At 48.4% G+C, this 25,247-nt stretch overlaps 1 protein-coding gene across 1 annotated transcript; it reads right to left on the bottom strand.

Annotated features, from left to right (window-relative positions):
- Nucleotides 1-59: 59 nt before the first annotated feature.
- On the bottom strand, nt 60-25,025 carry SH3BP1 (SH3 domain binding protein 1). The gene is made up of 18 exons (XM_069082105.1): nt 24,595-25,025; nt 21,818-21,860; nt 21,286-21,390; nt 19,030-19,106; nt 18,703-18,814; nt 14,091-14,167; nt 12,572-12,707; nt 11,372-11,440; nt 11,035-11,125; nt 9,125-9,270; nt 8,179-8,290; nt 7,201-7,282; nt 6,854-6,934; nt 6,594-6,710; nt 5,951-6,048; nt 3,700-3,838; nt 1,766-1,863; nt 60-1,002 (listed from the first exon to the last, which is right to left on the bottom strand). Exons 1-18 carry the CDS (start codon nt 24,654-24,656, stop codon nt 572-574), a joined length of 2,076 nt encoding a protein of 691 aa, XP_068938206.1. The 5' UTR covers nt 24,657-25,025; the 3' UTR covers nt 60-571.
- Nucleotides 25,026-25,247: the final 222 nt, after the last annotated feature.

Below are 25,247 nucleotides of genomic sequence, written 5' to 3'. Positions count from 1 at the left end.
TCATGGTCTTTGTTCCAGAATAAACCTGACCTTCGGTCACAGAAGCAGCTGCCTCTTCCTTTCTCAATAATCACCTTTATTTGGTGGATGTCAGTCGCATACAGGGTGCACTCCAGTTTAATCCAAAATAATTTACAAGCCATACCAAGACAAAAACAAAATCAAAAATCTTTTTGGGAAAGGAAAATAGATGCTCTCCCAGGGAAGTCAAACTAAGAGCCCTCCCCGTTCCTCTTCTTTTTCCCTCCCTGACTGGACCCTGCCAGGCAATGGGAAGGGAGGTCTGGATGCCCAGAACCAGGGGCACCACAAAAAGGGAAAAGGCCTGGGCTCCTCCTCAGCTCCCAAGGCAAGGGACCAGCCTAGCTGGGACTGGAGGCCAGAGGCACTTGTGGCTGGGAGATTTCCATCCTGTCTAGCAGGCAGTTGAGGGCTGATTCACTGGAGCTCCCAGATAGGAAGAGGCCAGGGATGGGACAGAGGGAAAAGGGGCCCCAGGGAATAGTAGAGGTGAGGGGGATGGACAGTGCACTGTGGTGGGATGGGAGGAGGCAGCCAGGCCACCCCTGACTCAGTCAATCTCTGAGGCAAGAGTTCTGGGCCGGGGCTGGGGAGGAATGGAGACCCCTCCTTGGGCTGCACAGCTGTCCCCCTCAGGGCCTCTGGGCTCCCCAGGGACTTCAATCTCAGAGCTGGGGTTGGAAGAAGCAGGGGAGGGTCGGCTCAACCGGCGCACAGGCTGGGGAGGTTGAGGAGGCAATGGGGGTGGCACAGAGGGGGCCTTAATATTGCTGCCTGCCTGACGTCGGGGGAGGGCCCTGGGAGGGGCAGGACTCCCTGGAGTAGAGGGCTGGGGCTGGGGCTGAGACTGAGGCTGAGGCTGGAGCTGCAGTTGCGATTGTGTTGGGATTGAAGCCATAGAGGGAATGGTTGGGGGTGAAGATATGGGATTCTGGACCTGGGGTGGAGGCACCATGGGCCGCGCAGGGGCTGGGCGTTTGGCTATAGAGAAAGTCAGAGAGGAAAAAAAAAAGTTAAATTAGGGATGCCCATGACCTTGGTCTTACTGCAGGCCCTGCTCCTCTAAGACCTCCCCAACTTTTCAAGTCCTCCCTGACTCCCACTCCCCTGGCCCAGCACTGTGGTCTCTCCAGCACTGAGGAGCAGGAGTTCTGGCTTAAGAGTCCAGAGCCCTGCCTCCTGGTCCTGGATCTGACAAAAGTCCAGTGTGACCTTGGGCTTCCTTTCCATGGGCCTCAGTATGGGCATGTAGACTAGATAATCTCTAAGAGTTCTTCCCATTCTATATCCTAACAGTTTATAACTCAAACATTCCCTCTTCTAAGGCCCCTCCCAGTCCTGGCATTCCTTGTTCTAAGGGCCCTCCTAGCCCTGACCTTCCCTGTGCTCAGGGCTCCCCCTCCCAGCTCTGAATCTAAGGCCCCCCAGCTCTGATCTTCCCTTTTCTAAAATCCAGTGAATCAAGAAGCATTCATTAAGAACCTGCTGAATGCCCCAGCAGTGACACTGTCCTTGGCTGTCCAAGAGCATCTGTTCTAAGGTTCCTCCCAGACTGCCCATGCCGACATTCTCAGGGTTCCTCGCTTCTCTCTCCTTTTATACTGCTCATGTTGTATTTCTCCATCTAGACTAGGACTTAGCAGTCCCAACCCCATCTCTGAGCAAGATCTCAGCCCTGAAACCCTTACTTCCCATGGCATGCTGCCACCCCCACCCCCCAGTGCTGGGCCATGGTGAGACTCACTCTTCCGGGCTGTATCCTCAGCTGGGCCAGGTGCTTCTGCAGGGTTCCGGCTGACTTTTGGGGAGGCGGGCCTTGCTGGAGGTTCAGACTCCACCTTACTGAGAGATAAAGGAGATATGAGGACACAGGTCTCAGCTAGAGAGAGGGACCGCAGGGCAGTTTTCTAGGGGCCTCCTGAGTGCCAAGAGACTCCATCCTTTCACAGTGAGGCCTTTTTTGGCAACCAGTTATGTGAAGGATCACATTACTGCCTAGTGGCCATTGTTGGGAGAAGAACCTTTGCTGCTGTCAGTCAGAGACCAGGAGACAGTTTGGTAACCCCACCCCAACCCCCCAGCCTGAGAACCACGAAGGCAAGTCTGCCTGGACTGCGTGGAATAAAAGCAGTAGTGAGCTCACCATCAGTCTAAGTGTTCAAATATTTATAAGGAAGATGCTTGAGGGGATTCCTAGAGTAGATGGGAAGTAGTGATATCAAAAATCATAGGATTATACATAAAACTGGAAAGACCTCAGACTAGTCTAATCCTCTCATTTTACAAATGAGGAAACTGAGGCACAGTACTATTATTTTCCAAGTCTAAGGTTCTAGAATCATAGGGCTTGCCCATGGCAGAGGGACAGGATATCTCAGTAGCTCTGGATTCTGGACTCCTCGTGTAATCATTAAGTGAAAACAAGTCCCTTGTGCTTGGGCTCCTTATCCTGGTTATTCCTACCCAGTTCCTCCAACCCTGGGAGCCTAAAGTTGGAGAACAAAGGAGTATGCAATCTACGGTGTCCCCAACTGGCACTGGGGCAGAGGACTGAGGGGACTGGACTCAATGGTCTCTGGGGTGCCTTCTGGCCCTACATCCTCTGATTCTGTAATAATATCAGGGTCTGACCTCCCAGACCACGAGGGCCTGCCCTGTCTCAACTGTTCTCCTACTAACTGGGAATGTAAATTTGCTAACAGCTCTGTAACACCTGCTACCTGCCACTGAGGCAGCTATGTGGTACAGTATATAGTATATAGACTGCTGGCCTCCGAGCTGGGAAGCCCTCTGAATTGAAATCTAGCCCCAGACACTTACTGGCTGTGCGACCTTAGGCAAGCTATTTAACTTGTTTGTCTCAGTTTCCTGGGCCGTCCTGAGATAAGATATCTGTAAAGTGCTTAGCACAGTACCCAGCACATAGGAGCTATTATTCATTATTATTACCACCACCACCACCAGTAAGAGAGGCTGGAGATGTTTGGGGGCATCCCTAACCTTATAAAATATAAAGGAAGCCTGAAAGGCCATCCCTCCCTACCTCCCTCAGTTTCCCAGAAAGAATCCTCTGAACTGGAAGAGATGCTAGCTGTCCAACCTGTCAGAGAGCTTGTAGCAGCAACCACACTGGCATGCCCAGGATGCCTGCTAGCACAGGTTCCCAGATCTGCTTTTCTAGGAAAGATAGCTGTCTAAGGGGCCAACAGGGGGAAAGTCAGCACCCTGAACTTCAGAGAAAATGCAAGCAGAGAAATAAAGACCAACAGACAGGGCTCTGGCTGCCTGAATCAAAGCAATATTGCTAGACACCTTACATATATGGATCAAGAGAGTCTTTACATCTGAGCAGTCAGGGAGCTCTGAACATAGGACCACTCAGAATCTGGCCAACGCTCACAAGATCTTTCTCATAAGGGAGCTCCCAAAGCAAAATACCAACTGAGAGTATAATATGCTTCTCAGAGCCAGAAGACTGCACAAACCTGGAGACTCAGTGCCTAATTAGAAATTAGCAAAAGGTGTGAAATTCTTCCTCTAAGCAAGCTTCACTTAATGGGCTCCACCTGAGGCCTGTTAATGGGCAGGGAAGATCTTCAATCCCATTAACATTACAGACTGGAGCTGGGTGACTCTGGGGTGACCCCTGAGGTCATTTTGACATCCAAATGTTCTTACCTTTCCTTGACCACTGGAGGGAGTGTGGAGGTGGCCACGAATTCTTCTGACTTGGGACTGTCAGTAATCCTTTCCTGGGGGTGGGGTTGATACAGGAGAGTGGGGGAAGTGAACAAGCCAGAGACATTGAAATCGATTTCTGCAAAAGAAGGGGGAAAAAAATTCCAAAGCCCTCCTGGGATAGAGTCAATTGAACTGAATTCAATTCAACTAAGGAACACTGAGTAGGCAGTTACCTACCATATGCCAAGGACTGCTGGGGGTGGGGTAGGTACAAAGATGAAAAGTGATCAAGCCCCTGCCCTCAAGGAGCTTATAGTCCATTCTGAACACCTCTCTCCCTTCATCAACAAGGTGGGGGACCACGAGTGAGGAACACTGCATAAACTTTCAGATACCATCTACATGCTGGTGAATTTTGTTAAGTTGTTTTTTCCTCTTTCTAAGTCTTACCTACAAGGAATGACTCACTAGGCAGGGGAAGGTCATAGAAGCCTCACAGGCTATCAAGTACAACCCTCTCATTTTGAAGATAAGGAAACTGAGGCCCAGGGAGAGGATAGGACTAGCCCAAGTTCATACACATAATGAATGGTAGAGATGGGATATATTCAGAAACAAATGTGATATAAAAACAACAGACCTCAATCAAAAATGAGGTGATTTTTTCTAAAAGCCTGCATCAATTGGAATGGAAGCTGTCTGAGGGCAGGGAGTGTTCCCCCTTTGTTTTTGTCTCTCCAGCACCTAGCCAGGGCCTGGGAACAGAGTTTGACTGATTAAAAAGGAGAAGGACAACAGCTCCCATTGCTGTAGTACATTAATATTTTTGCTCCCATTACCATGTGAAGTGATCAGTACAGGTATCATGATCCCCATTTTACAGAAGAAGAAGTTTGGGGCAGCTAGGTGGTACAGTGAATAGAGTGCCAGCCCTGGAGTCAGGAGGACCTGAGTTCAAATCCAGCCTCAGACACTTAACACAAAACTAGCCATGTGACCTTGGGCAGGTCACTTAACCCCAATTTCCCTACCTTACCACCTCCAAAAAGAAAAAAAAAAAGAAACGGAAGAAAAAGTTGTGGCTTAGAGGGGTAGGGACTAAACAATCACACACAGTATCACACATAAAGCCAGGCCTTCTGACTCTCTTTGTCCCCTGCCCCTCCCTTGGTGATGTCCCATGATTCTCCATCAGAAATCAATTTGATTTTCCTCATGGAGCTAATGTTGAAGAGAACGGATGGTTGCCATCTGCCCTGTTGCTGAGCCCCTAAAAGCTCAGCACCCGTAAAGACTCTGGGCCTTACAACTATATGTGATGAACTCCTTGAGCCCAGGGACTTCCTTTTCTGTTTGTCTCTCCAAAAGCCTTGCCCATTGTAAGCACTTAATAAATGGTTCTCTCTTCATTCACTCCCTCCCTCATTCATTCAGTTTTCTTCTGAGAACTGTCTGTCCATGGCCTTTCACTCCTTAGGTGTTGGGGAAGGGCTTTAGGTCCTGAATATTTCTTTAATTCCCCACAGATACTGAATAGCAGACCCTCCTCAGAAATATTTGGTGCAAAGTTTTGCTTTTTGCCTTCCCAAATGACTGCTTAACCCAACTGCATTCACTGTCTTCTAATTTCATGGAACAGAAATGACCAATTTTGTCTTTTGTGATCACTTCTTTCTTCTTTGATTAAGAATTCCCTCCTTAAGCATGTCTTTTTACATGACTTGGTTCTCTCACTTTAAAAAAATGTTACAGCTTTTAATATTAAGCTCTTTTTTGACATTTGGGTAGGGGGCAAGCCACTCTGGAGGGAAGGCCTGTGACTTTCTCATTCATTTGTAGATTATAGGTTTGGAACCAGAATGGACTGAGAGGCCATTAAGATTTGGTGGCTTGGAGTTTAAGGTGCTGGTCTAAAGCCAATTTCTGCCAAACCACTTTAGTCTTCCAATTCTTCAGACTCTTTTTACTGTGCCAAGGGAGGCTCCACACTTGGAGGGCCGAGGAAGGGGCAGAATGTCCAGTAGGAACAAAAGGGGGAGTGAAATAGGTCCTCCTCCTAGGAGATGGGGTGTTTAAGGGGTGGAGGACCAGTCTTTGCCTTCGCTCTCTCCCTGCTTCCACCTTGAATAGTCCCATGTCCCCTGACTCTCCCAAGGTGAGAGCTCAAGTGCAAAACACACACACACACTGACGTAGACAATCATACACACATAAACACATTCAGAGGCGCACACACAAGGGATCTTACCTCCTGGGAAGAGCGTATCTGAATTCTGGATCAATGCCTCTACCACACCCACCACCTGGATAGAGGACACAGAGGCTGTGTCCAGCTGAGCCTGGTCTCTGAGATGGGGAGGAGAGGTGGTTAGCATGAGCCTAGAGCTCCCAGCCCCAGTGCCTATTCCAGAATTTCCTAGTGAAGAGAGCACCTGTGAACTTTACCTGCCCTGCTCTTCCCCTCAGGGAAGGTGCACACACTGTCTGAAGGGATCTGGGGAACTTCATTCTTTAAGCCAATAATATCTCTATTTCTAGCCTCCACTAAAGTCTTCCCCCCCCCATACCATCCCATGGTCTGGCAGAGATTCTGAGTTCAGAAAGGCTCTAGCACAGGCCTGCACAGCTACACAGGCTACTTCCAGCGCAACACAGGATCTCACTGACCATGAAAAATGGAGAGGAAATCATGCTCTCCACATTTTGTGCTGATCACCTAAGATCTTGTGACAGGGTGCCATGTCTTGCAGGCCTGCTCTAGTAGGTACTGCCCTGACTGATGTCTCCTGTCCTCAGGCCCCTCCCAGCTCTGACATCCCCTGTCCTCAGGCCCCTCCCAGCTCCACGTCCCAGCATTCTCTGCTCAGGTTGCCCATGTTCTTGGCTCCTACCCATCTCTTGTGGGTGGCCATAGCAGGTTTGGCCCTAGGACGATGGCAATGTTGCTTGGGGTCATCTTGTTCACCTCCTGCTCCTTGGCCAGCCTGGCTAGGAATTTGATCAAGTACCTGGGTGGTAGAGGAGAGCTGAGGGAGAGAATCAGGAGCGGCCCCGCCCCCTGGCCCCCCTTTGAATGGGCTCCCTCAGCCCTGTTGTCCTCCTGCCCCCTGCCCCCACTCTTTATTCAGCCTACACTGAGGGACCCACCTACCTTAGGTTGCAAAGATTGTCCTGGGGAAGTTTCCCACATACTTCTTGGAGGCCCTCAAGCCGGGCTATTGGCTCCTTCAGACTGGAAACAGTGAAAGAAGAGACAAGCATTACAAAAGGCTGTGAGGGGAAGGCCTCGGACTTTCTCCTTTACTTGTTTGCTGAGCTTATAGAATTGGAGCTAGAATGGCCTGAGACCCCCCTCAGCTGAGACTCCCCAACTTGGGAGGCTCTGAGGGGAGATTGGAGCTCCAGTCTTCCTAAAGACAAGTCTGGCATTCTGCCCCTAGCCCATGCCTCCTCCCCCCCACCCCACTCTGCCTCAACTGGCCTTCTGCCCCCACTCACTTGGCAGCTCTCATCCAGTCCTCATATAGCTCAAATGTCATGAGGGGCTCAGGAAGCTCCCGGAGGTAAGACTTGAGGGCCCCTGAAGAGAGAAGGAAGGGAGAGAGAGGCAATGTCATCTTGATGCCCAGGATCCTCAGCCCAGCTACTCCCCAGTACGGGCCCACCCAAGACATGATGGGGAAGCCCCTTGGGCCCAGCCCCATCCAAACTGCTCTAGGGCAGCCTCCCACTGGCACTCCAACAGGAGAAGTGCTCCATCCAAAGGAATGAAACATGAGTGGTGGAACTACGTATCAGTGAGCTAAGTATTGTACAAGCCAGAGAACACCTGAAATCAATGTCAAAATCATTGAGACTTTGTCTTTCCTCTGCTGAAGGGGCACCCCAGATATAGCATGCGCATCCTGGAGGCTTTGGCTGTTTTGTTGGTTAGTTTTGCTAAACTCTACTCCCTGCCCCCACTCTGCCTCTCTTTTCAATGAGTTTTGTAAATAATGAATGGTCCACGGGGTGGGGGAGGGAGGGATTTGGGAAGGATAGCTTGGAAAATGAAAGTAATGTAAGAGCTAAAGAGGCCAATACACAGGTAAAGAGAAAGAAAGGAAGGAGGGACAGAGGGAGGGAGGGAGGAAGGAAGGAAGGAAGAGATAGGAGAAAAGGAAAGAGTAAGGAAAGAAAGAAGAGAGGAAGGAAGAAAGGAAGTATAGAAAGAGGAGAGAAGAGAAAGAAAAGGATAGAAAGACGAAGGAAGAGGATGAAAAGAAAGGGAGGGAAAGGATGAAAGGAAAGAAGGAAGGAAGGGAGGAAAGAAGGAAGGAGGTGAGGAGGAAAGGAAGGAATGAAGGAAAGGAGGAAGGAAAAGAAGGAAGGGAGGAGAGAAGGAGGGAAGGGAGGGAGGGAGAGAGGGAGTGAAGGAAGGAAGGAAGAAGGTGCCCAGCCAGCCATCATGGCTAGCCCGGCCTAGGGTTCTGGTACCAGCAACCGCATGAGGGTCGGAGCAGAACTCCTCCAGGCTGCTGGGATTAAGGGCCATCATCTGCTTCAACTTCTTGAGCACAGAGGCCCCTGCTGCCAGTCGAAAGAGGCCCTAGGGAAATGGAAAGTCATTGTTGTGGAGGGGTGCCCACTGAGGCAGAGAGGCCAAGGTGAAGAGAACTATGGGGATGATAGAATCCCAAGGAGGCCGGAGGAAGAGTAGAATGGATGAATGATGGAAAAAGTGAATTCAGACAAGGTGGCATATGAGACTAGCTGCCATGGGAGATGGGGAGAGAAGAAAAAAGGTTGGCCTTAGATGCTCTGTCCCCAACCCTCCACGGAAAGCAGCTTCTCTCTCCACCCTCGAAGGGCTGAAGGCCCTAAGGTTGGAACATGCCTTCTAGCCTCCCCATATAGCACTATGCACTTAGGAAAAGATCCCACACACTCACTCACACTAAGGTAGAAGTGAGTGAAAATGGTGTAGCCATTCTAGGAACATCTGTATTACTAGGGAACCATGCTCTTAGCCTGAAGGCCTGTATGAGAGAAGTCCCAGCACTAGCCACAAGCCAGAAGGTGGCAGAAGTGGCTCATTTATCAGGAGAGCCAGCTCCATCATTAATCTGCTGTGTGACCAAATCATCTGACTTCTCAGGGCCCCACCCCACTCTTTCATAGGGCTGTTGAGATATGTGTGTGAAATCCCTTTGTAAACATGTCAGCTGGTTTGAATTCCAGCCCTGCTGCTCACTCACTACCTGCAGCTTTGGGCAAGTCCCTTCCCTTCTCTGGGCCCCAGGCCTGTCTCTTAAGAACTCACCCAGCACTCCTGGGATTCTCCATAACCATGTGGGATAAGTATCCTCACTCTGCCACCTATGGCACTTTCCCCAGCCCCTCCCAGGTGTGAGGTGGGCCCTGCAGGTGCCCTCCCTTCTACCTCTTCCTTCATGCCTTCAGACAAAAGCATCAACACGCAGGCCTCCAGGGGCAGGGCAATGTCCCGGCCTGTCTCCTTCAGATGGGTCCTCAAGGCCACCCCATACACTTTAGTGGAGGAGACTTCGGATAGACGGGTGCTGCTATCTGTGGGAGGAAGATGAGACAGACAGAGTGAAGAAAGGGAGTCCCTTGCCTTCCCCTCCTTGGAGGCAAGACATGAGACTAAATGGCCATCCTACTCCCTTTGCCCCTCCTGTGCCCTCAAACTAACTTCCCAACCTGTCCTTCCAGCTCAGCTCAGGAGCCACAGGTTAGATGGGAACTCCACACCATGGGAAGCTAGGGGCCTGGGTTCAAATCCTGGCCTGCTACTTATAATTTGTGCCACTTTGGATGCCTCTCTAGTCCTTAGTTTATTCCTCTGTCAAAATAAGAGACCTCAGAATTCCCTTCCCCATGAAAATCCATGACCCTATTAGAGCATTGTCTGTCCATCTCTCTCTCTGTCACAAGGCATTTCCAGTGGGAGGGAAGCAAGAGTGGGTAAAAACAAAGCCTTGTGGATTGAAAAAAATTTGATGAAACACACCGCACACACACGACTCAGAATCAGTAGTTATGTGTTGGAATCCTAGCTTGGCTGTGTGACCCTGGGCAAGTCACTTGCCCTTCTGAACCTCAGTTTCCTTATCTGTCAGAGGAGAGGAAGGAGTTGTCCCTGTTTTCCCAAGCACAAAGTGACTGGCAAAGAATCCTGGACACTTCACAAAATGTATTGGATTGGAGGGGGTTGGAAGAAGTGAACTAAATGATCTCTAAATTCTCTTTTCTCTCTAATACCTTAGTTAATCCTCCTTCTACTAGATAGGACTGAGGTGAAACCTTCAGAAATCTAGAAGAGGCAGGGGAAGGGGGGAGCTTTCTCCTCACTTCTCACTTCAACCATCCCTACCCCCACTCCCTTTAAACCCCTCCTCACCAATACCCATTGCTTCTAGGAGGTTTTCTCTGGCCTGGTTGGGTGGGGGGACAGTGGGGAGCTGGTGACCCAAATCAAAGCCATCCTTCCCCTCCCTCCCAAGGAACCTGGGCCTTCTTCCCCTCAGTCAGGACCCATGGAAAACTTCTGGAAGTTTGGAAGCAGCTGGTAGAGAGGAGAGGGAGTGGAGAATGGATGGCAAATTCAGAAAAAGAGGTTTTTGGTCGCCTTTCAGAATGCCCTGTATACCAAATGCGGGTTTGGTTTAATTTTTGTAGCATCTGTTGGTGGCCTGTAGTCACGTTGTTCATTCAGAAACAAAATGTATCACATCATTCCTCCTCCAATGTCTACAGCATTTTAACATTTCCTATGTACATATTCTGTTGCCCTTAATTTATCAAGTAAATCTAAGCCACTTGAGGATGAAATTGCTCTCATTTTTGTCCCTATCTCTAGCACCTTGGACAGAGCCCGGCACACAGTAAGCTCATGGTCACTTCTCCAATTCAACAATCCGATTCCATCCAATAACAAAGGATGACTTGCTGGGTGACCAATGCACATGGTCCCTGCCCAGAACAGCACCTGTTCTAGGAATTGGTTGGAGCAGGTGCTATTTATGGTGGGTTTTCATACCTCATCTAATGCCAGACTTGGTTGATACATTCATTAATTTTGTCAACTTCCTTCCCACCCATTTTATTCTTTGTCATAAAGGCTGAGAAGCAGCATTTGAACCCGGCTCCTGGGTCCCCGGTGCCATTGCCCTTTCTACTGTGCTGTGAGGAAATTGAGGCTAAGATGGAAAGTGTCTTAGCTGAGGTCACACAGGCCTTAGGGGGAAGAAGTCAGAGTCCTGAGCTCCCCATTAACTGCAGATGCCTTGGGCAGGGGCAGGAGGGGGCTGTGCCCTCTACCACCGATACCTGTGTGACTGTGGGTATCCTTCAGCTCAGCCAAGGCTGTGTCCAGTGAACTCAGGGATTTTCGGTGGTAATTAGCCTGCAGCTCCAGAAGCTGTTCGAGAGAATGGGCAAGGCTGAGGGCCATGAGGTGAGGCCTTCTAGGTGAATCTTGGGACTGAGAAGTTGGGAATTCCCCTTTCACAGCTCCCTCCCACCTCCCCCAACCTAGCTGGGAAGAGACCTCTGACAGTGCAGAAAGAGGGTGCCTGACCCCTGGGGGCCCAGAACTCTCCCCACCATTCTGGCCCCACCCCCCAGGGGCAGGGATGGGGCGGGGAGGGCCCCTAGGGGCTCTCACATTGATGAAATAGTTGGCATAGCTGTCTTCCTTTGTAGCAAAGTGATACAGGTCTGACAGGTACTCATCCTAGGAGAGACACAGCAGGCTCCAGACAGCTCTGGTCTCAGTCCCTCTCTTCCTCCCCACCCCCAAGCCCAACCTCCTGGGCCTGTGCCTGGGGTAGGGGGCAGGATGGCAGCCCCCTCCCCAGAATATAAACTCTTTGCAGACAGTGACTACTTTGTTCTGATTTTTCTATTCACCTAGTACAGGACCTGGCATACAGTAGGCTGAGCTGAACCGATCTCCCAGGGCTATCACATCCTTGCCATTCAGCTTTGGACAGATCACTTCCCCTTCGTTCTGCATTTTCGGGGCCTAGCACAGTGCTTTTGTATGATAATATGCAATATAATAAATGCTTGAAATGAGTTGAAAGATGCATCATTTTGTCAGTGTGGGCCCTTTGCAAAGCACTGAGGCCTAGTACATAGAGCACTGGGCTGCCTTTCGCCTTTCTTTATATCTCCAGTGCTTAGCACAGTGCCTGGACCTTAATAACTGTCTGTTGACTGATGAAAAATCTCTTAACCTCTCTGGGCCTCAGTTTCCTCCTCTGTAAAATGGAGACAAGAAGAACATCTACCTCCCAGGGTTGCTGTGAGATCAGAGGAAATGATGGATAGAAAGAACTCTTTGCAAACCTTAATGTACCGTAGAAATATCAGCTAAGTTTAGTGGTAAGATAGATTGTTCTGGAGGGGGAAGACCTGAGTTCAAATGAGACCTGTAATGCTTCCTACCTTGGAGATAATGGTACACAGTAGAAAGGAGTTGGGATTTGTCTCTTACTACTCATGTGATCATGCACAAATCACTTCTTAGGCCTCAGTTTCCTCGTCTGTAAAATGGGACAGCTGGATTCGATTAGACTTCCAAAATTCAAGGGTTCTTATCCTGAGGCTGTGATCTTGTTTCAGTTTGGGGGGGGGGTTAAAAAATATTTTTATAATTGACTTTCAATATCATTAGTTCCCTCTATATTCCTAGGTATTTTATTTTATGCTTCATTTGGCTTCTAGTGGGTGCAAAAAAAAAGTGATCTCTATTTTACAAAGGAGGAAGCAGGCTCAGAGATGGGAGTGACTGGACTGTAATAAGATCGAGCCTCCTGTTAGAGCTCTCTGCCAAGAGCCACGGCACCTCCCAGGTCCTTACCTTGGACTGCTCTACCTTCCTCTTCAGCTCTTCTTCCTCTTCCTTCAGGGTCTCCAGCTTATTGGCTGCGGTGTTGTGACCCCCAGGACTCCCTATACCAGGTCCGAGGCTTGAACTTTTGGCCATCTGACTGAGCCTGGAGAAGGGTCAGGAGGAAGAAGACACAATGACCAATCACCTTCCCCCCAGCCCTCAAGTCATTCAGGTTCCTGGCAACTCACAAGGAATCCTGGGGTTCCAATACAAATGAGATCGCCAGAGTATTCCCTTAGCCAGCAAAGGGATGTGCACATGGGTGCCCCCTTGTGGCCACTGGGAAGCACAGCCTGGTCAGAGATTTTCCTAGGGGACAAAGGGTCTGGCTGCCTGGCTGACCAGCTCATCCAAGGCACCCAGAAACAAACCATGCAAAAAAGATGTGCTCACCATCACACACACACACACACACACACACGCACACACACAGACAGACAGACGCACACACACCTACCCTAGGCAAGTTGCCAGACCTGCAAGGCTACAAAAATGTTAACCACTGAGATGGGCATTTGGGAGTTTGCAAAGCAATGTCCTAACTACCCTCCCCCCGCCCCTTCCCGACTGCGAAATGAGCTACCTCCCAGGAATACTGTGAGGAGTCCCCAAAGTGCTAGGTCAGCCTCCAAAGGCAACAGAGACAGAGGTTGTCATGGCTTCCATTATAACTGTCATTGTTTTAAAGGGGAGAAAACAGAGGCTCAGAGGCAGGAAGTGCTTTGCCCTAGGTCCCACAGCTAGGAAGCTACGAAGCCCAGAGCTGCACCTTGTTTCTTCTGCCTCCAAGTCCAGACCTTTTGTCAGGATGGCCCCAAGTGTGACTGTTCATATTCATGTAATGGTGTTGACATGCTTACACACGTGAGCACAGAAAGAGGTGTGTGTGTGTGTGTGTGTGTGTTTACCTTGTAAGTATACCCATGCCCATGCAGGGCCACACCTGTGTGATCATACAGCAAGCACAGGAGAGCTACTGCACATGCTCTCACTTCTGCACAGTACACATGTAGATGCATGTGCAATCAATAACGCATATATCATATACCCACGTGCACATATTTACACAAAGTATTGACAGATTTGTATATAATCACACAAGCACATACTCATGAGCACATAACAGCATGCTTATATATACACATGTGCATTCACACGCTATACACATGAACACACATGTGCATGAAAGAAATTACACACATTTTTTAAATGCCTTGCCCTTTGTCTGGGAAGGCGACCCTACTATTATCAGCAGAACAGACCCTTGGTGTTGGATGGGTAGTCTCCCCTATCCCCCTCCAGTCAGAGGGCAGGGTGTTGAGATGATTAGGGTGGTATCAAGGGTGTGGCCTGTGGCTGGGAAACAGAGCAAAGTGAGTTGGGAGAGGGGCCCCTGCTCTAATCCCAGAGCCCACTAGACACATAGTGACACATGGGTCACCTACTTTGTGTGGATCTGAACCTCAGGTCACCACCAGCCACTCACCTGCTCTTCAGGGCATTCCAGTCTAATACCAATTTCTGAAGGGTTTTTTTGTGCTTGAGAATGGATGGAAGCTCCTCCTGGTGGGTCAGACAAAAGGCACAGACTGTCAGGGGCCTTTAATAGTTCTTGGGCCAGGGGCGGCCAGGTAGCTCAGCAAGTAAGAGCACCGGCTCCAGTGTCGGGATGACCTGGAGATCGAATCCTGGGTTCAGACAACTCAGCACCCACCCAGAAACACCTGGCCGTGTAACCTTGAGCAAGTTACTTAACCCCAATTGCTTTAAAAAAATAGTTCTTGGGTCAACCCTTTAGCTGTTTTTCACCCAAAAAAGGGAAACTGAGGACCAGAGAAGTTAGGTGAGTTTCCCAAGGGTACACAACAAGGAAGTGATGGGGCCAGGATTTGAACACAGGCTTTCTGACTCTGCTTCCAAGATGAACACCTAGGCAATGGCAACTTTATTAAAATTGTTTCTGTTTCAATTTGTTTCATTGCTGATTCTTTGGAGTTTTCTAAGTAAAACATCCAGTTATCAGCAAACACATAACCTTGTCTCTCCTTTCCAACGTTTATGCTTTGGGTTTCTTTCTTCCTTTTTTTTTTCTTTGGAGAGGGGAAGGTAGGGCAATTAGAGTTAAGTGACTTGCCCAAGGTCACACAGCTAGTTTTGTGTTGTGTCTGAGGCTAGATTTGAACTCAGGTGCTCCTGACTCCAGGGCCAGTGCTCTATTCACTTTGCCACCTAGCCACCCCTTGATTTCTTTCTTTAAAAAAAAAATGGGCAGCTAGATGGTACAATGAATGGAGCAACAGTCCTGGAGCCAGGAGGATCTGAGTTCAAATGTGGCCTCAGACACTTACTAGTTGTGTGACCCTGGGCAAGTCACTTGACCCCAGTTTACTCCAGAAAAGAAAGCTTTAGAAATTATTAATTTCTTTTCTTTTTAAATCACTTTGACTTCTGAATATAGGAGATATGAAACTATCTCATCCTTCCCTTACCTAGAGAGCCATTCTTTGTAACAAAGAAAAAAGAGAGAAAAATACAACAAAACCAACTAACATGTCAGCTAAATCAGACAATATATGAATACTCCAGGCCCACAGTTCCCACCACTCCCAAGCAGGGAGGGAAATGATTTGTCTCATATCTTCTTTGGGATCAAGCTGAATCATTATCATTGCACAATATTCATTTTGGGTCCCTTCCTTCATTTTACACAATTTTGGTCATTGTATATATTGTTTTCCTGGGTCTGTTTATTAACTCTGTATCAGTTCATATAAATCAGGCTTCTCTGAATTCTTCATACCCATCAATTCCTATGGCATGGCAATATTTCATTATAATCAAATGCCATGGTTTACTTAGTCCTTCAGGATAGGTTGGTGAAGAAGAATAATCTCTTTAGTTTCCATTTCCTTGTTTCTATAATAAGTTCTGTTATAAGTATTTTAGTATAGATGAAGCCCTACTATCTTTGACTTCTTGGAGTATATAACCTAGAATTTCTGGGTCTACATTTACATAAAGGTTTAAGGTTTGCAAAGAGCTTTACAAATATTCTCATTTGAGCTTTACAAGCACCCTGGGAAGTGCTATTATTATACCCATTTTACAAATGAGGAAATGTAGGCAGACAGAAATCGAGTGCTTTGCCCAGGGTAACACAACTAGTAAGTGTCTGAGGCCAGATTTGAGCTCAGGTCTTCCTAACTCCAAGTCTAGCACTCTACCCACTCTACCATCTAGTCACTTTCTAAGAGTAATACCAAACTGTTTATTTGAACTAACTTAAAAGTCTAACAATAACATGGTAGGGTTTTTTTCTTCCACAATCCCTCAATATTGATTATTCCTATCTTTTGCTAGGTTTGAAGTGAGACATCAGTTATTTTGAATTGCATTTCTCCTATTATTAGTGATTTTAAGCAGTCTTTCAATGGTTTTTTAGTAGTCTGAGATTCCTCTTCTGAGAACTATTTGTGCATATCCTTAGACCACATATCCTTTGGAAAATGGTTCTTGATCTTATATATTATTATTAATTCTTTATATATCTTGGATATCAGACTCATGACAGAGATTCAAAGGTTTGTTGTGTTTTTTCCCCCCTAGCCAACAACTTCCACTCTTAAACTAGTGCCATTGATTCTGTTTCCTCAAAAGCACTTCAATCGGGCAGCCAGGTGGCTCTGCGAGTAAGATCACCAGCCCCAGTGTCGGGATAACCTGGGGATCAAATCCAGGCTCAGATACTCAGCGCCACACCCAGAAATAACTGGCCATGTAACCTTGAGCAAGTTACTTAACCCCGATTGCTTTAAAAAAAAAAAAAGCACTTCAATTGCATATAATCAAAATAATATCTTGTGTATCTTTTGTGATTATGTCTTTCCTCTTAGCCATAACTTGAAAAATACTGGTTTTGTTCCAATTGTTTTTTAGTGTGACCTTTAATATTCAGGTCATTTTGAGCTTATTGTGATATATGGTGTAACATGTAACTTTAAACACAATTTCTGCCAGATTGCTTTCCAGTTTCCTGAGCAAATAGAAGAGACTTCCCCAAGTAATTTATGTTCTTGGGTTTAGAGAACACTACGTTTTAAAATTTCAATTGTTTCTGATTCTTTTTTGTGTGGTTTGTTCAATTGATCTGCTTCTCTATTTTTTTAACCAGTACCAAATAGTTTTTATATAATTTCTCTCTCTTTTTTTACTGCTATCACTAGCATTTATAGAATCATGTCAAATAACAGTAGGGAAAGGAGGCACATTTGCTTTATACTTGTAGTTATTAGCAAAGGTTCTAGTGTTTTCCTATCACCCATAAGGCAAACTCTTGGTTATACATATCCACTTTTAATCGTATTAAAAATCTCCCTTCTGTAGGGTTTAGATGTTTTTTTTTTTTTAACATAAAGTAGATTGAACTTCGTCAAAAGTCTTTTTTCCCCCATCCCTATTTATATAATCATGTGGTTTTGGGGGGCTGCTTTTAATAGGGGTTAAATGCACATACTGTCAGACTCAATGTGCTTGTTTGTTTTGCTAAACTGCTCATTTTTCTTTTTTATTCTTTGTTACAAGAAATGTCTCATGGGTGGGTGGAGGAAGAGATTCAAAAATGAAGGGGATACAAAATTAATACAAGCAGGATAAGAGAAAAAAAATTGATTGGAAAGAAAAATCTTTGCATTGGATATTTCTGGCAAAGGCCGGATAGTGAAGATATATCATGAATTAACAGAAGTATGTAAGACCAAGAGCCATTTTTCATTGGATAAGTAGTCAAGGTATATGGACAAACATTTGTCAAAAAGGAATCAAACTATTAACAACCACATAGAACTAATAATAGGAAAAATGCAAGTCAAAACAACTCTGAGTTTTCCCCTCATCTCCAACAAATGACTAAGGATGACAAAAGAGGGGAATAGTTGATGTTGGAAATGTTGGGAGGAAATTGGCAGATTTAATAAATTGTTGGTAGAACTGTGAATTAGTCTAACCGTCCTGGAAAACAACTTGGAATTATATAAAGAAACTAACTTGCTACTCTGACCCAGAGATTACACTGTTAGTGAAATACCATGAGGATGTTTTTAAAAAAAAAGGGGGGGGGCACATATACCAAAATATTTATAGCAGAACTTTTTGTAGTAGCAAAGGAGTAGATAGAAAGTAGAAAATTATCAAATGGAAAAGGAATAAACAAAATATGACATATGAATGTAATGGAATATTGGTGCACCATAAGAAAGGAAGAAATATGATGAATGCAGAAAGGCATGGGAAGATTTACATGAACTGATACAGAACCTGGCAAACAATATAAGAAATAACCATAACAATGTATATGGAAAGAACAATAATGAAACAATTGAAACTAAAAGCTCTCAAAATATATGACCAAGTGTGACCCTGAGAAGAGATGTGATGCACTTTCTTCCCTTCTTTGCAGGGGTGGGGTGGGGGATGCCACATGTGGAACATTTGTAATGTTGCACTTGGTTGATAAATTGGTTAGTTTTTGCTGAAATTGATTTCCCCCCTCTTTTTCCTTTGTTAACTGGCTCACATATTTAGAACTGGGAGGACTTTAGAAGCCATCACATCTAACCCTTTCATTTTACAAATAAGCAAACTGAGGCCCAGAAAAACAAAGTGATTTGGTAAGGTTGATTCTCTGAGACAGAGAAGAGATATAATGGAAAGTGTATATGATGAAAAAACAAAAGGTGTTGATAAAAATGTGAAAGTACTAAGTGACAATTATTGTAATAGTTATTATTAATTCAGGGCTTGCTCTTAGCAAAGAATTCATCACCTGGAGGCTAGAACCCTAGGGAAGAACCTTCTAGTAAGTGACTAGGTAGGTCCTAAGTTGACAGCCTGGTCCCTTCTCAAAGCCCTTCCAGTTTGGTAAGACCTAGGTGAGAGTCGTATTCTGCTGGCAGAGCTTTCTAGAGCTCTGGGTCATTTCTGGGGCGGGGGGGGCCCTAGTGGGGAGAGGGGAGAGGGACGACTTTGGTGCATGTAAAACCATTAGGTAAAATTGAAAGCGTTTTGTTGGCTGTTAAGATGACAGAGATGACAATGCTTACCTCACTCAGCCTGTTGAGGGGCTGTAGGACATCACTCTCCAGTGCCATCTCAAACTCTGCCAAGACCCGAGCTAGCTGACTCTGGATGGAACAGCTAATCTCTAAAGCCTTCCTGTGGGGACCGAGTGACCACGTCAGACTGAGATCCCTTCCCTCCTAATGGGCACCCTCCCCAACCCCCGTCTTCTACCCCATGGTGGGGAGGGGGGCACAAGTCAACCCTGATCCTCAGCCCTCTCTCCACTAGGGAAAGAGGACCCTCCCAGCCTTGGCCCATCCTCTAACTCCTGGGATTAGAGGAGCTCATCCCCTCCCTAGTTCACTCACCCCATGCTAGAATCTGGATCCAGCTCTTTTATGCTGTCAGCCATAGTGTGGGACAAGGCCATGAGGGGCAATTTCTTCTGCAAAGACAAAGGGGTGAGGTGAGAGGCTGAAATCTGGTCCCTTCCTCTGAAACTGAGCACAGAGCTGGCCAAGGCGCTCCACAGGGACTTCACAGACCTAGGGATCCACACTGGGGAAGCCAACTAGGTGAGGAAACTGAGGCCATATAAAAAGACCATATAAAGCCCTGCCTGCCCCTGCCCCACTCTCCCAAGTCTCATTCTTAGGTGGAGAATGTATTATATATGAAAAAGACCCAGAAATACACATGCTAGAAATGTGTCTGCTCAGCACCAAATAACACACTTTTACTTTACCAATTCTTCATACTTTCTAAAGCCATCCTGTATCCTTAGATCCTTACGATAGGAGGAGGGGGACCGAAGGAGGAAGGTCAGTATGTGAGGAGAACATTTAGCCAGAGAAGAGAAGATTTTGGGTGGGGGAAGGGTGAGATGGAATAGCTCTTTTCGAGGGGAGGAGGGCTTAGCCTTGTCCTGCTCAGCCCCAGAAGGCAGAACCAGAAGGAAGAGGGCAGGCTAGGGGGGACAGCTGCTGAGAGAGTCAGATTTGGGCTCCATATAAGGAAAAAAATTCCTAGCAATTACAGCTGACCAAAGTAGAGTTGGCCGCCTCTGGGGGCAGGGGGTTAGTTCTCCATCCCTGGAGGTCTTCAAGCAGAAGCTGGAGATCTAGGATTAGATGACCCTGAGATCCTGGCCAGCTCTGTGACTCTGTTATCATGCCCCCATTTTGCAGGTGAAAAAATTGAGGACCAGAGAGGCCAAGTAGTGACCCTGCAGTGGAGCTGGGACTGAATCCCAGGTCTCCTGATTTCCTGCTCACGGCTTTTTCCATCACACCAAAATACAGAAAGGTGGAGGGAAGGTAGCAAGGCATGCTGGGATGACACAATCCGGACAAGGTTAGACAGGGAATCATCAACCTTTTTTTGTTTGTTTCTGAGGCAGTCAGGGTTAGATGACTTGTGCAGGATCACACAGCTACTAAGTGTCTGAGGCCAGATTTGAAATCAGGTCCTCCTGACTCCAGGACCAATGGTCTATCTACTGTAGCTTCTAGCTGCCCCCATTTTTTATTTAGTTTAACCAATAGCAAGAATGATCTCTAAAACATTTTGCAACATCTTATAAACATTTGAGGGTTAGGTTTTTATTTTCTGGTTTGTATTTTTTGGGGGGTGACATTTCTTTGATTCTCCATCACTTAGCACAGTATCTGGTAGGTGTTTAATAAATGCTTGTTAACATAGCATGACCAGCCCCTCCCTTCTCCAATCCATTGTCAGCTGCCAAAAGGATATTCCTAAAACCCAGGTCTGACCATGTTACTCTCCTGCTCAAGAGAAAGCCTGCATCAGCTCCCTCTTGCCTTAAACAGACTCCTCTGTTTGGCATTTCAAGCCCTCCACAGTCTGCCTCTAGTCCACCTTTCTGACTGAACACTTAAGTACTCACCCCACAGCCTGGCTTTCTTGCTGACCCTCAGATTCTGTATGTCCCCACTGTACCTATGCATAGGCAGGTCCAGACACCTGAAGTGCCTTCTCTTATTACCGCCACCTCTAAGAATCCCCCAACACTCTAATTCCCAAAGCCAGCCTTTTCTGATCCCCACAAGTTACACTATATCTACTCAGGGCATACATTGCCTTTACTTCTCTTCCTGCAACAGAACATAAGCTTTGGACCTGAAATGCCCTTGCCTCTCAGCCAGGATAGCACACTGGGGCCTGGAAAGGACCTCAGCATCCAAACCCCTCATTTCACAGGTAAGGATGAGGAGCTCCCTGAGGGCAGGGGCTGCTTCATTTTGTCTTTGTAACCCCAACACTCTGTTTGTATGAAGCCTGGCACTTAATAGATGCTCGATGAATATTATGGAACCAGGAAGGTAGGGGGGAGTCCCAAGGAAAGAGACTCTGAAGTCTGAGGAACCAAGTTCAAATTCTATCTCTGATACTTCCTACTTGTGTGACCTTGGACAAGTCCCCAATTCCTTGGTTCTCAGTTTCATCGTCTGTAAAATGAAGACGTTGGACTCCAAGGTTTCTTGGAGCCGGGGCTCCATCATCCTGTGACCTCCCCAATCTTGGTTCCCACCACCCCACAGCTTTAGAGCCATCACTCCCACTCCCCTGCCCCCCACCAAGTAATGAGGCCCAGGCATACTCACCACCCGCTTCTCCATGTCTGCCCCACTCTGGCCCTGTATGCAGGCCTGCAGTCTCTTGTGGACATTGTGAGCGGCCCTCTTGGCTGGCTCTAACCTCTGTTCTACCTGAGGGTGGCAGAGAGAGGCTGAGAGGGAGAAGTGCTCAAGGGATGGGGCCTGTCTGCTCTCTTTACAATTCCCATTAGATTGGAAGCTTCTCTTTTGTCCCTTTATATACCCAACACATAACATGGCATTTGGCACACCGTAGGTGCTTAATCAATGCTTACCCACTGATTGGTTTCCTTCCTCCTCATCCTGCCACATACCCAATACCTGGCCACATCTTAGCTCCTCCTTCAGCAACACTGCGCCTTCTCCCCTTCCCTTCCATCTATTTTCCCCAGGGTGACAGCTTCCTTGGAAGAGAAACCCAGTCCAGGAGGTTCTGGTGACTCAGCACACCCACTAGGCCACCTCCCTCCACCTCTCCACACTCTGCACTCCTGTACAGGCCTGCCTCTCATCCCTCCTCATAAGCCCAAATCCATACCTGGAGCAGGTCCTCGCTCAGAAATTCAGCAGTGTCCTGGGCCCTGTGGGGGACAGAGAGCCTGGGTGAGGGGGGAGATTGGAGACCTCCATTCAGTCTGCTTTTCTTTTTCCCCAGAACTCCTTAACAGACACCTTATATAGGGGGCCGGAGTAAGGAAGATCTGGATTGAAATCATGGCTCATTATAGCTGTGTGACCCAGGGCAAGTCACTGGCTGTCTCTGTGCTCATTTACAAATGAGTGGTCAAACTATTTGTCCTCTGAGGCCCCTCAGAGTTCTAAATGTCTGATCCTATGACCAGCTGCCAAGTCTGGACTGGGGGACACTTCAGGGTGACCAACTAGGAGCTGAAAGGCTTGAGAAGAGGGTGGAGAGAACAGGAGCCCTAGATGATGTGTCCACAACCAGCTCCAGATCGCAGTCTCTCACTCGTTCCTCCCCACACCCCTCCAGCCAGAGCACATTCCAGACCAGCTGGGAATCCAAAGTCGGGCAGCTTCCTTCTCCACCCAGAGCTGCACCTGGGAACGTGGGGCAGGGCAGCAGGAAGAGCTTCTCAGGGGCCCCCAGACCAAACCTGTGAGAGCTGCCATGATAGGGAACAGCTGGAGTGAAGTGCCGAGGTGGGAGGGAGGTGTCAGAGGGAGGTGGGGGGAGGGGAAGACAGCTCCCTGTGGCTTTGGTTTGGGGATAGAAGAAACGGTGAAAAGAAGCTGGGTTTGAATGTTGTCTCTGCTCTTGGCCAACCTACCCTCAGACTCAATTGTCTCATCTGTAAAATGGCCTCTGAGGTCCCTTGCAGCTCCACACCTATGCTTACATAATCTTAAAGCACTCCTCTTTTTAGGCCTCAGTTTCCCCCCTCTGTAAAAATTGGTGGATTGGGCTAGATGACCCCTGGAGTCTCTTCCAACTCTAAAGCTATGATCCTAAATCACTTCCCCTCTAAGCCTCAGTTTCCTTCTTTGTTAAAAAAAAAAAGAGCTTGGCTTAGCTGGTCTCTAAGGTCCTTTTCAGCTTGAAATTCAAATTCTTTTCTCCTCACTTCTCCCCTCACCCCCAGCTTCTCCAGCACAGTTTATAATGTACAGTGAAGTCACCCCTTATCTGAAGGATAAGGAAACTGAGGTCCAAAGAAAAGAGACTTCTCCAAGGTCTCACAGGTAGGTAGTAAGTAGCAAAAACAGGATTACAAGGACGGTATCCTGGTTCCCAGTCAGTTATTTTTTCCCCTACAACGAGAGAACACTAGGTCCCATGAGGGGATGGGGAGGGGGACAAGGAGGAGATGGTGAGGGAGTCGGGGCAAGGCCATCTGGTTTTGGTTTTTGTAAAGCAGATGTTTAGAAACTTAGGCCTGGGAATGGGACTGGATTTTTACCTGACCCTGGGAAAAGTAAAGCAGAATTCAGAGGACTGAAATCCTGAGGGGGAGAGGGGGGCAGTGGGGGGAAGGGGGGAAGAGGGAGAGAGGGAGGGAGAGACAGGAAAAGCAAAATATATGGGAAGAGAAATCCCCCAGGAGTCACTGTCTCCAGGGAGCCAGGGGCAGGCCAGACCCTCTTCTCACTCCCCCTCCCCCAAGGCTCCCTGGGGTCTCCTTCCTCCCCTCTAGGGACCGTTCTGAAATGTTAATTCTTTAAGTGGTCCACACTGGATAACCTAGGCTGGGGCTGGGGGAGGTGGATGGGAGAAACTAGCCCCAGGGTCCCAGGAAGTGTGAGAATGTGGCCATCCAGGTTCTGGACCCTACCCTCCAGCAGCTCAGGGCTAGCCCCACCCCCGCCTCGAAAACTCTTAACTACAGAAACCTGGAAGGGGGCGGGGAAGGGAAGGTCAGGGAACAGTTCCTAATTTCCTCAACTGTAAATGAGGGGGTTAAACTAAGCGATCTAAACTCAGCTCTAAACACTAACTTCCTCTATTCTAAGGACCCTTCAAGCTCTGAAGTTCGAGGTTCTAAGGGACCTCCCAAGTTGTGACATTCCACGTTCTAGGATTCTTCCCAGCTGTGACATCTCTTTTCTAAGGGTCCTCCCAACTCTGACTTTCCAGGTTCTAAGGCTCCCAGTTCTGAAGTTCCTTTTTCTAAGAGCCCTCCAGCTCTTACGGTCTGAGTAGTGAGGCCCCAAGCTGCTTGGACTTTCTCTGTTCTGGTTTCCTTCCAGTTCTAACATTCTCTGTTCTAAGGCCCCTCCTCACTCTGACCTCTTATGTTGTAAAGCAGCTCCTAGTTTAAGGTGCTCTGGTCCTAGTCCCCTCCATCAAGGCCCCTCCTCCGTGGGTGGAGATTACTCCCCTTCCTAACTAAGCCAGACCCCCTGCCCTAATATCTAGGGGGGATGGGCTGAGGACTCCAAACTTCTCCCTCAATTGGAAGGGTTGGGGGGGTGGGGAGCGGAGTGGCTTTGGGCTACACCAAGTCCCGGGCCTCACCTCACGAGACTTCCCTTCCCAGGAGGCCGGGGGGGTGGGGAGGGGGGGGCAGAGAAGGGGGAGGGTGTGAAAGAGAAAGCAAAATAAAGCGAAGAGGTTCCAACCCAGGTTTAGGGGTTGGGGGTGGTTCTGGTGGCTGGGACGGAGCTACAGGAGTTCTCAGCCCTGATTCTGCACCCCCCTCCAAAGACACACACAGACAGACACACACACAGACAGACACAGACACACACACAGACAGACACACACACACACAGACACACACACACACACACACACACACACACTCCCACTCCGTGCGTCTGCCACCACCGCCCCCAGCCCAGGGCTGCGCTCACCGGCCCGAGCCCCCAGTCTGGGACAGCTGCAGCCGCATCCGATTAAGCTGCCTCTTCATCATCTTGGAGGCCTGGGGTGGCCAGCTGGCGGGAGGACTGGAGGGGCTGGAGGGCGCGGGCTGCCCCCCGAGCTTCTCATGGGAGTCTTCGAGCCGCGCGCTCCGCTCTGCCCTGGCAGACCGACGGGCGTACGGAGGGACCGACGCTCCGACGGCCGGTCCGAGGCAGTTTCTCTCCTCTTCCTGACCGAGCCTCTCTCTTTCTCTCTCTCCTTCTCCTCCTCTTCCCCCTCCCCCAGGTCCGGCCTCTCCTCTCCTTTTCTCCTCCCCCAACCCAGGTCACCACCCTCCTCTGCTAACAGCCTCCGCCCCCACCCCTCGGTCTTTCAGTCTGTACGTCCGTCAGTCGATCCGTCAGTCTGCTTGTCTGTGCTCCCGTCTGGCTGTCTTCCCCCGCCCCGCCTCCTGCCCGCGCCTTCGAGTGCCCCTAGCAGTTCCTGTCCCCACCTGCGGCTCCAGAGAGAACTCCAGAGCCCCACCTGAAAGGGGAAACGAGGGGGCAAGCCCGCACGGGGCCGGGCCTGCTTCTGACCTGGGCACGGCGCTCCCCCCACCCCATCCACTCCCTCGTCCTAGGGCCTGTTCGGGCGACTC

Source organism: Petaurus breviceps, unplaced genomic scaffold, assembly GCF_028583685.1.
Source record: "Petaurus breviceps papuanus isolate PSGF00001 unplaced genomic scaffold, PetGlider_PUasm1.0 156, whole genome shotgun sequence".
Lineage (NCBI taxonomy): Eukaryota > Metazoa > Chordata > Mammalia > Diprotodontia > Petauridae > Petaurus > Petaurus breviceps.
Note: the sequence above shows the minus strand (reverse complement) of the source record. Positions and strands in the feature narration are given on the sequence as shown.

What these genes read in the sequence shown, in the direction of transcription:
- SH3BP1 (XM_069082105.1), bottom strand. Translation starts at nt 24,656, where the DNA reads ATGATGAAGAGGCAGCTTAATCGGATGCGGCTGCAGCTGTCCCAGACT. An exon ending in AGATACGCTCTTCCCAGGAG is followed by an intron (nt 3,839 to 5,950) that starts GTAAGATCCCTT and finishes CTTCTTTTGCAG; the next exon opens with AAATCGATTTCAATGTCTCT. An exon ending in TGAGGATACAGCCCGGAAGA is followed by an intron (nt 1,003 to 1,765) that starts GTGAGTCTCACC and finishes CTTTCTCTATAG; the next exon opens with CCAAACGCCCAGCCCCTGCG.